The sequence below is a fragment of the Maylandia zebra genome, linkage group LG5, assembly GCF_041146795.1.
Source record: "Maylandia zebra isolate NMK-2024a linkage group LG5, Mzebra_GT3a, whole genome shotgun sequence".
NCBI classification, from domain to species: Eukaryota; Metazoa; Chordata; class Actinopteri; order Cichliformes; family Cichlidae; genus Maylandia; species Maylandia zebra.
In genome coordinates, this window is record NC_135171.1 from 26,038,372 (window position 1) to 26,049,400 (window position 11,029).

General features: G+C 40.8%; 1 protein-coding gene across 1 annotated transcript; it reads left to right on the forward strand.

The window, feature by feature from the left end:
- Window positions 1-1,203: 1,203 nt before the first annotated feature.
- On the forward strand, window positions 1,204-6,901 carry twf2 (twinfilin actin binding protein 2). The gene is made up of 9 exons (XM_012918514.5): window positions 1,204-1,542; window positions 3,756-3,934; window positions 4,515-4,610; window positions 4,698-4,802; window positions 4,941-4,955; window positions 5,140-5,265; window positions 5,355-5,505; window positions 5,769-5,890; window positions 6,283-6,901. The coding sequence occupies exons 1-9, from the start codon at window positions 1,446-1,448 to the stop codon at window positions 6,448-6,450; spliced, it is 1,059 nt and encodes a 352-aa protein (XP_012773968.1). The 5' UTR covers window positions 1,204-1,445; the 3' UTR covers window positions 6,451-6,901.
- The last annotated feature ends 4,128 nt before the right edge of the window (window positions 6,902-11,029 follow it).

Genomic DNA, 11,029 nt, shown 5'->3' on the forward strand with positions numbered 1-11,029 from the left:
CCAGGAGCCTTAAGCACCAGGAAACATTTCGTAGTCTTTACACAGATGGCTGTAGGCCATCTGCTTCAAGGTTTGAAGGTGATGTGTTCAGACATGCTCTTCTGCATACCTTGGTTGTATTGAGTTACTGTTGGCCGTCCTGCCAGCTGAAATCATTCTGGTCCTTCACCTCAAGTATCTATGAGGCCTATTGTCGTTTTTGTTTGTTTTGTATTAGAGATGGCTGTGTGGGAAAACCAGCCTGTCTGCCACCAACAACAACAAAACTACAATCAGTCTCTTAAAATCACGTTTCTTATGCATTCTGATGCTCACTGTAATCTGCATCAGGTCGTCCTCACCAAGTCTATGTGCCTAAATGCATTGACTGGCTCATTAGAAAGTTTTGTAAATGATCATTTGAGCAGGTGTACCAGTCATGGCTGGATGAGTGTATTAAGATATATATTTACAAAAGTATGACTTTAAACTCAGTTAACGAGGGTTTTCTTTGACGTGTTTGTCCAGAAGGACAGTTCAAATAGACACAAGGAAAATTAGTTGAATTTGATCGTTTTCAATCACAATATATTTTATGAGGTGTTTTATGATGTTTGCACACCGTACTGACAGAATTTGAGCTAGTGCGGGGCTGGGTTTTTATTTTTGTTTCAACTTTGAATTGAGATTGACTTTCAGGTGTAACGTGATGTAGCACAAACAGCTGGAGATATTTTTAGCCTCGACTTGTCAGATTTAAAATATGTTTCTCAGACTAGGAGAGTGCTGTTGGCGTGACCAGGTATTTAGAGCTACAAAAACATCTTTCACAATCTGAGACATTAATGGGCAGTTTTTCACACCGTAACTCAAATTGTTTATAATATTTTGTTGTTTTTGTGTTAAATTCTACTAATAGGTATAGCATTGGTATGGTTCAGTCCCACATGTGTTAATGGTAAAACAACAGCATCCTACACAGTCCTGCGTTGTGACCGATAATTTGCCCGCAGCAGTAAATATTTACCTTTTTCTTTGTAAAGATAACTTCTTCAGTCATTCAGAAGTTGGTAATCAGGTCTGGAGGTCATGCTCTCTTGCTCCACTGCTTGGTCTTGGTGTGTGGTGGGCTGTTCACAGGCCGTAGCTACTCAGTGGGAGCTAAATTTAGGAGAGGTGATCAGGTTCTCTCTCTCTCTGTGCACATGATACTGTCCTAGTTACTTGAGCAATGTCCCTTCTCATACTGTCGCACACTTTCAACAAACCCAGACGCACAGTGATCCTCTTCTTCAGGAGCTCTGTCCTCGTACTCATCGATCAAGCGAAGGACGCGTACACGCCGGACTTTGGTTGGACTTGAATAATTTCGGCCTGGCCCTGTGGAGCTTTCACTTCTGTCTCCTGCTTCTGTGTCTTCATCCTACAGCCAGCCCCTGGCGGGAGAAAAACACAGCTGACCCGCCATGTTTCTTGCACTTGTGGTGACACCAGAATTGAGGCAGTTCTTGGCCAGGGCAAGAGGTGGAACAGTGCGCCTCATCAAGGTGCGCATCCAAGACGGTGAGTGACCAAGGACAGTGTAGAATGGAGATGCCGAAAATAAAAACCTCAAGAGGACCGACATTTTATCATTTTAAACCAAGCATCGTGTTTGTTTTTGTGTCTCTTTGAACACACCAAAACTCTTCTTCTGTCTCCTTTGAAACTGAGCTACAGACGCAACTAAGATTTCTTCTTCTTTCATAAACAAATTGTTAGTTCTATTTAATGTTTAAAAATGTAAATCGCAGTATTCTGAAGCCTGAGGTGATGCTTTTAGCTGCTCTGGTTTGTCTGAAAACCAGCTAAACTGAGATGAAGCACAGGATGATTTTAGTTGGAGAAAGTCATGGAAAGAAAAATGTAAGCAGTTGATCATTTGTCTTATTGCTAGAGGGCTAGATCATTGACGTCCGTTTGTGACCACTAATCATAAGTTATCTCCCTGATCATATATGAACAGCTACACTTTGTTTCCTGTAAAGGACTCCCTTTTTTTTTCTTAGAGGCCAGGAGGGTCGACGAGCCTGAAAACATTTGAGCAGGACTTTTAGAATTACCCTGAAATCGGCAGTAAATGTGTTCCTAACAACCTTCTGGGTTTTTCATAGCTGATGATGGTTTCTCAGATCTTCAAGTCATCTGTGGATGAAAGCAAAAAACAAAGTTGGGAATTGCAACACTCCGTGTCTGACGTCTAGGAAAAGCAGACTGTTGGCAGCTGTTGTGTGACAGCAGTCACTCAGCGTGTCAGCTGAGCAGCTTGTGGAAACAGTCAGTTTGGCAATAGGTGTCCGGGTGGCTGATTATGGAGGCAGACAGAAATGTTCATGATGTGTTTACGCCTTGTTTTTGGTATCTGATCAATGCCACGCTGTAATTTGATTCAAGGTGAATGCATTCTGGGCCTTTTTTTTCAGGGGGGGGGGGGCTATCTTTGTGGACTGTGCCTATCACGTTGAATATTTGGAAGGACACAGATGGACAGACTCAGCAGAAGGGCGTCAGGCCTGTTTTACTTCCCGACTAAAGCGTTTGGATGACTCCGTGTGCTATTTTGGAGTGACGTGACACGGTTGCACACTGCTGCAGTAACCATGTCACTGGTCTCCTCTCGTGTTTGTTCCAATGTCAAAAAGAGAAACACGATCATTCAAGCTGATTTCATCACTGCTGCCTCAGGAGGGCACACGGTCGTGTCCTCTGTAGTAGTGGTGGAGTCTAACCAGTGACTAGAAAAGACGAGGCCCTCCACCTACGAGTGGATAGTTTAAATGCAGTTTTATACTAATATGGATCTGGGGAGATGGGAGAGACTGGCTGATGGAAAATATGTGCGTGCAGAGCTGGAATGCTTTACAGCTCAGAATAGCAGCATGCCCCCAGAGACAGTCAGGAAATCCCCCTGCACCCCTGAGAAACATCAGACTTTGGGTTAATGTGTGCGTTTCAGAGTGTTTGTCACTGCTACGGACAGATTTAACCCGCTATCGTTGTGTCAGTCAGAAATGAAGCCAGAGATATTTTTAGCACGCCGTTGCTCTTCTCGTTCTTTCTCCATAGCAGTTGGGGCTCTCAGAATCACAATAGTCATGTGGCTTTATATAGGATGAAGTTATTTAGTCCGCATTATTCCCACATCCAAGTTTTGTATCGGAAATTGCTGCTTTTCTGTAATATGACCATTCTAACCATCTTAGGAAGGAAATAATGAGCGTGTTTCTCACGGTTTTCTCTTTCTGATGATAGTGGATGGCTTCAGAGAGCACATTTCTGAAATTTTACAGACCAAACCATTAATCTTTTCAGTTTAAGTTCTGTCTTTCTTCACATGCTTTAGTTGTTTATAAAAAAAAAAAAGCGCTCTAGCTCTTTGAAAATGAGAGAGACGTGATTGGAAATGTAAGAAGCTATTCATCTCTAAGAAATTTTATAGCAATTGTTACACAGACCTGAAAATGAGTTGTGTTTCAGAAATGTTGGAAAGTAGCGAAAGAGTACACATTTGGTCAGATGTAACGTTTCTCATGTACTATAAATAGAGAGGCACCTTCTGCTGTAGCATGCTGCTGAATAATTAGCCAGCAACAAGTGAGGTCAACTTCACCCTCTTGCTTTATAATCACAAACAAGAATCCTTCGTGTAAATTTACTGTGAGTGTGGACTACAGCGTCTGAATGTGCTGTGTGAAGGCCGTGCTGAGGTATGTGATGAGTAGTGGTCGGATTTTCAGAGCAGCTGGTGCTGGGGGCCTACAGAGAGCCAGAGAAGAGCTGGGACCAGGATTATGATCGCTTTCTGCTTCCTCTCCTCGATGACCAGGAGCCCTGCTACATCCTGTACCGCCTAGACTCCCAGAATGCACTGGGCTACGAGTGGGTCTTTATTTCGTGGTCTCCAGACCAGTCTCCAGTAAGAAATACCAGTTTTCTTTATTCTGTGCCAAAAAAATAAGCCACGTGAACACAGAGTTGCTGAGCTTTTATGAGAGGATGTATTGCTCCGGGTAGAGGGTAGTGACAGACTGAAGCAGAGGTCACAACATCCTTTTAACTTAAATTTTGATATTGATCCGATACCATGCATCAATTCTATCATGCTAGTATCAATACCAGCACTGGTATCAATACTGTTGATATTTGGATCTATTCCGCCACCTCTAAAAATGAACCCCAATGACCTGAATAATTCCATATAGACATTTGAAGCATACTATTAGGCCTTTATTAAACATGAAACACAGCTAAGTTTAATAAAGTGAAACACAATTTTAAAAAACTTTATTTACAAAAAAAGATGCCTAATTTGTGAAAGGCTATCTCAGTGCTAGGAGATCCTAGCAATAAATGAATAGATCCTCATCTCCATTAAACTAACTCTGCACTGTCTGTGATCATTCTTGCTTATTTATGTGGGCCCACCACTTTAACATAAACTCCACACTTTCAGATTTTAAAGCTGGCACATTCATTTCCCTCTCTGACGGCTGCAGGTGAAACAAAAGATGTTATATGCTGCCACGCGGGCCACAGTGAAGAAGGAGTTTGGCGGTGGCCACATCAAATACGAGCTATTTGGCACAACCGAAGTGAGGACCAGCTAAATTTATACCTTTCCGATGACATGTTTTGGCAGCTTCCTGTAAAAGACTTGCTTGTTGTGCTTTCAACACTAGGAGGACATCTGCTTGCTGGGCTACCAGCACCACGTGTCATCCTGCTCAGCTCCTGCCCCGCTCACATTAGCTGAGCAGGAGCTCCAGAGGATCAAAATTACAGAGGTAAAAGGTCAACAAGCTTTCAGGCGTACTGTCGTTATTGCAACACAGCTTTGCATGTGAGCTGCTTCTTCTGAAACATGAGCTACAGACTGGTTGTTTCATACATTGAACTTATAACTGTTGTGGTTGTCTTTTCAGGGCCGGGTTAAACAGGTATGTGGATGAACTCTGCTGTAATACTGAATGAATGTGATCCAGTGGTCATACCAACTTATCCTTTTTGCAAAAGTCCTGCAGCCACAGAAAGTGTTGCTATTGAACATATTGAACACTTTGAGAATTTTGTTTTCCAGAAGCTTGAAAACACAGATGCCCCTCTGCTTGCTGCCCTCTGCAGGTGACGACAGAGATCAGCGTTGAGAGTAAGCACCAGACTCTTCAGGGCCTCGCGTTTCCCTTACAGGATGCAGCCAAAAGAGCCCTACAGCAGCTCGCCCAAAAACGCATCAACTACGTGCAGCTGGTGAGCCAACTTTAGCTCATATTTCAGAGTTCCTTAAAAACTAATATGAGGAGTGGTCTTTTAGCGTGCATTTGTCCGCTGTGTTTCAGAGGCTGGATGTAGAGAAGGAGACAATTGAGCTGGTCCACTCTAACCCGACAGAAACTCGAGATTTGCCCTGCAGAGTTCCCAGAGACACTCCCAGATACCACTTCTTCCTTTACAAACACTCCCATGAAGGGGACTACCTGGAATCTGTCGGTATGATACTGATCCTTGCACTCTGATAATCCTCCTGCATTTTGTTTCTGTGGAAAGACAGCTGTACACTCACTGGCACTGACACCACATTTATTGTGGATATTTATTGAAAGCTTTTGATATTACGATTTAAAACAAAGCTACACTGTGTACAAAGACTGTGAGCAGTGCGACCAAATACCGATTCTATTTGTGGAGGCTATACACTTTAATGAATCTTAAATGTGTATTTATTAACTCTCATAATGTTTCCCTGTCTCCAGTGTTCATATATTCCATGCCAGGCTACAGCTGCAGCATTAAGGAGCGGATGCTGTACTCCAGCTGCAAGAGCAGACTATTAGAGGAAGTGGAGAAAGATTACCATTTGGAAATCGCTAAAAAGGTATAACAGATGGATAGATATGGGTCTGGTGGGTTGGTATATTAGATAACATTGTTTCATAATGGGTTGTAGCTACTGCTAAGATCATGTCATCGTGATCATTGTTTTTGAGTCTGGTGGTTTTAGATGCAGCGTGTTTACTTCATTTTAAATCTTACTGGTACACATACATGCAGGATTTAGGATTTATTCAGCTGAATTATCTCATAACTGTTAAAAAATAAAGTATACTGAAGCAGTAATTTTCTTTAAGATGACAAGACTTTACCACCTCTGGGGCCTCTGAAGTCCTGACTACAGTATTGATGGAATTTCTAAGACTTCAAGCTGAAATATCTTTAATGAACTTCTGAATACAGCCCGTTTTTGGGGGGTGGGGCTATTTTTTGCAGTTGGAGATCGACGATGGAGATGAACTGACGGCCGACTTTCTGTACGATGAGGTCCATCCTAAGCAGCACACCCACAAACAGGCTTTTGCTAAGCCCCGAGGCCCTGCAGGAAAAAGGGGACACAAGCGGCTTATTAAGGGGACAGAAGAGGCCGTGCAGGACAGCTAGTTCTGTCTGCAGATCCTGGACTTCCCCTCTCTTCCTCCAGACCCATTAACACCTCATTAGGACACAGTGATGCCTTTCCTCTACCGTCTGTGCGTTGAAACAATTGTGATACACAGAAAATTTGTTTTTAGTGGAAATGTTCTGATGAATTATCTTGACTGTGCCTCTCTGGATCAGTTTACTACAGACAAAGAGCATTCAGAAAGATAGATAGTGATTTTATTTTTATTTTTAAAGCAAATCTGTTCTTGAATAATATGAAATAACTCTGCCGTTTACAATATGATACAAAAGGACTGAATTAGAAATGCATGGGGAAATGTTTCAGACGTCATCTTGCCTCCAGTACAAGTTTTGTATCAACCGTGTTTGTAAGAACAGTCATAATTAAAAAGAGGAAAAAAAAAGTGACATGAAAAGAAATTCAAAATAAAATTTTGTTTATACTGTGCTATTGTTTACACTTCAGGGTATTTCCACTCAGCACTTTTCATTGAAGAGAAGTCAAGCTCCGGCTTTTGAAAGACCTCACTGTGTCGCGTTAACTAGATAAAAATCAGTTCAGCCTGAGCGCTGGCCTGTGGATTCATACCATACAAATCTGCATCCAAGGCCCGCCGTGAACAGTTTCTTCATAATCCTCTTCCGCTGTGTCTTCCACACGATTCCACAAAACACAATGTTACTTTATCCCATTTACTACATTGTTTATATTGTTACATTGTTACTCCTGAGTGGAATGGCTATTCTAATATAGGTCAAGTTTTCTAGTAACAGAATTTACCCTAATGAGTAGATGTAGTGCCTTTGATCATACTTTCACTACTATGAGCATCAGCATGACTTACAAGCAAAGGGTGCTGCTGTTTAACAGGTGCGTGTGTGTAATGCTTATTTAGGGCAATCTTGCAAATAATTAACTACAGCTGAGGAAAATGTCATTAGTTTTTGTAGCAATAAAAAAACTTTGAGACTAAAGATACTTAAAGGAACGCTGACTTGCCGCACTCCAAACTGTTCACGCATTTTAGACAAATTCCCAAAAGCCAGCGTCGTGGTGTCGCAGGAGGAAACAGTCCAGCAGACGTTAAGGTTCTTCAGCCTGGATTGAAGCAGTGGGCGGACTGACCGACCAACCTCTCACTGCCATCCAACTTACCTACACCAAAGCACTGCTAATGTCTTTTAAACATTGCATCAGCATAGTCATGGACATGATTTAGTTTTAATGAAGCCAGCCTTGTGTTTTCTCCAGTGTAACACATTATCACATTTATTTGGAGAAAGAAAGAAAAATCCACAAAAATAATGCCACAGCTTTGGTCAGTTAAATCTACTAAATCAAACAGTTAAAAAAAAAGCAAACAATTTCTCTAGTCAGTGCCTGCCAGCAGTTCTTTTCAGGACTGTTTCTCTGAACAAATGTGGATGCTCAAGGTTTTTTTTTCTCCCAACGCAGCACAGATGAATTTATGTTGCTGATTCCAGGCAAAGCTTTTCTCAGAATCCTTTTGAGCCTTCTTTTCTTCAGTTGAGCGCAGGACAACAGTTATTCATTGTTTCCGAGACATCTCTCAACTACTAAATCATTGCAAGTTCTGGGTATGCGGCGCGTTTTCTAGTGGTGGAAGTATAATCAAGTACATTTACTCAAACAATGGACTGCAGTACAAAGTTTAGGTATTTCAACTTTTAGCCCACCACATCCCAGAGGGGGAATACAGTGCTGTTATTTGATTGCACTTACGTGGCAGTCGTAGTTCTTTTAAAAATAAAGATTTTCACCAAAAAAACATGTAAAGAACTTGTGAAGTTTTATGTTTTTTGTGAAAAGATGTTTTACAATTAGAGCTGACAGGATTATGCGATGAATAAATCAATCAATAACTGTGAAAATTTAAGAAATGAGGGAAGTTATCCGTTTTCTTTTCAGAATGCAAGACTAGACAATCATGTTTAATGGAACTGAATGTGGAAGAAAAAGGAGCTCAACTTTAACAAACTACACTGAAAAATCTGGCTTTTACACACCTGCATGAGTCATGTATGCTCCTGAGATCCTTCATCGTCATATGGAGGCATTAAATGCAGGCTTTTCGCACCTTACACTTCATTCTGCTCAATAAAGCCTTTTAAACTTAGTTAAATGGTGCTGACTTAATTACGAGGACATACTTTCAAAAATAATGATGCTTAGGTTTTTTTCTTTTTTTATAACCCAAATAGCTGGGATATATTGAAAATGCAAACCAAACCAGAGCTGGGGTTTCATGAGGATAGGATACTATAAAGGTCACTGGGATATTTTCCACATCAAGCACATTTCAGTGCTTGTGCATTGTGACAATGTGTGTAGTCAGATAACATTTTTATGGCCTGATATTACTTCATATTAAGGACCTGAGCTTTGCTCAAACAGGAAAATTATATTCCATACGCACATATGCGATTGGCTAGGGCGTTGGTTTTGGAGCTATTGCTGATAAGCATGTTTGTCCTGGAATGTGAAAATTTACAGCTGGATTTACAGCTGGAAATTTACAGCTGGAAATTCTTAAAATGAATACATTTGTGAACAGGTGGCAATGCAAATTTATGGCAATACTGCACAGCACAGAAAACGAGTACACAGAGCTGATTTATTAGGCAGTGTAGCCCTACTATCAGATTTATTGATGCTTACTGGCAGACTATTAATTTTATTGCAGTATAAAAAGGGTAATATATGACAAACGTGCCAAACAAAGGCTGGGGCATTAAGAAACACATGCATGTGTTTTGTCTTTATTTTTTAAAAAACATTGGAAAGAAAATAAGTAATTTCTGTTTAAAATAAACAAATAAAAGAGATTTTTAGTAGGCGTAGGTGCGGTGTTACAGAAGATGTGCAATAATATTCTCGGATAGGCCGAAACAACACGTGAACCCATCTGACTTCGAGAAGCTTGAAGATAAAGAGGACTGTAACTTTGAAATATTTTATTATCAACTTAGTGTAGTGCAACTGAAGAGAAGCATAAAAAGACGTATGAATCCCTTCTGCTTTTTCTTTTAGGACTTAATCCAAAAACAGGCAAACACATAAACTATGCGCACTAGTGTCTCGGCATTAATGAGCGCAAAAGTGCAAGTAAATGGGGAAGTGCAATCCACAAATGCTGCCCTCAAGTCTACACTAAAGCGGATGTTGATGGTTAGAACATGATTTAGCAAGTATTTTGACAGCTGAAGTGTAATTTTAAGTTCTTTAAAGCTAAAACCACATTTTCTGTTTTTAGACTTTCAGATGTTTCTTTACTTGAGATTTCTTTTGTCTTCCACGGTAGTAACAGGAATTTTTGCACACGCACAACCCCCTCCCCAACAACGGCATTTTAACACTGAAAAAAACAATTAGTCCACGGATCAAGAAAATAACTGCACTCCACGTACACAGGAAGCTCGCGCGCGCGCGCGCACGCACGCACTCTCTCTCGCACACACACAGCCTTTCTCTTTATCTTCATGCTTCCGGCTTTCTAGAAACTTGTGCCGTGACTGCAGTGGCCTTTTCAAAAGCAACAACTATAAAATTACACTGCAATTAAAAAAGAAAAAAGAATCTCAATTAGAACATCTGCACTTCTTCATCTTGACATTTTCACTAAAACTGTTTGCCTGCTTCATAAAACCACACACACACACACACACACACACACACACACACACACACACACACACACACACACACAGCTGTTCCCTCTTACATTTTAGCACCGCGTTATGACCTTCTCAAACCTGCTCACACAAACTTATGAAATTATCTGCTGCAATTTTTTTTTAAAAAGAGAGAGAAAAGCAACAGAAGGAATGACTGCTTTTCGAACGTCTGTCTAACAAACCTGCCTGTTTTTATCATGCAGAAGGGGATTGCTATAAATTACAGACCATTTATAAACAGGCGTTCAAACAAAGTGATTTATGAGGAATGTAATTTCTTTAAATCTAGTTTCTTGTGTCTGTGTGCTTTAATGAACTGCATGTGACTGCCTTAACCTGCCTGCTGCTGGTTTCTTTTTACTATAGCAATGATTACATCTGTAGACTTTCTGTTTCCATGATACGTATGTAAAATATGATTGCAGTAGCATAAAAAAAATTATGCTACTGCAATCATATTTGAAAAATGTAGATGTGTTTTTTTGCCTAAGGCCTCAAAAGGTATTTGTTCAACCTCACCCAGCAGGGACAGATAAAGTCCACAGAACTTCTTAGAAAGAAGCTCATTTCAGGATTTCTGAGAAGACGCTATTCAGGATCAGCGCGCTCTCCTGGGTATGGTTATGATTATGACGCAGCATATTTCACATATTACTCTGCTTCCAAACTACCACATATGTCTGAGCGATGGCTCTTAGTATTATTGGAATAAATATTTTAAAAAGCCGGACAGGATATGCCACAGATTTTACAACAATACGCAAAAACCCAGCGTCAGAAATAATCCTTAACAGCCCTTATTTGGCCATATTCTCGTAAATGAAACAAGATATCAACACCTACATGCATTGGAGTGTAAGCTGCAGGCCGATGCAGGGAT

Bases quoted from the DNA above. Each gene is read 5' to 3' on its own strand.
- twf2 (XM_012918514.5), top strand. From the start codon at position 1,446: ATGTTTCTTGCACTTGTGGTGACACCAGAATTGAGGCAGTTCTTGGCC. The intron at 1,543-3,755 runs GTGAGTGACCAA...TCGGATTTTCAG, and splicing joins CAAGGTGCGCATCCAAGACG to AGCAGCTGGTGCTGGGGGCC. The intron at 5,891-6,282 runs GTATAACAGATG...TATTTTTTGCAG, and splicing joins ATTTGGAAATCGCTAAAAAG to TTGGAGATCGACGATGGAGA.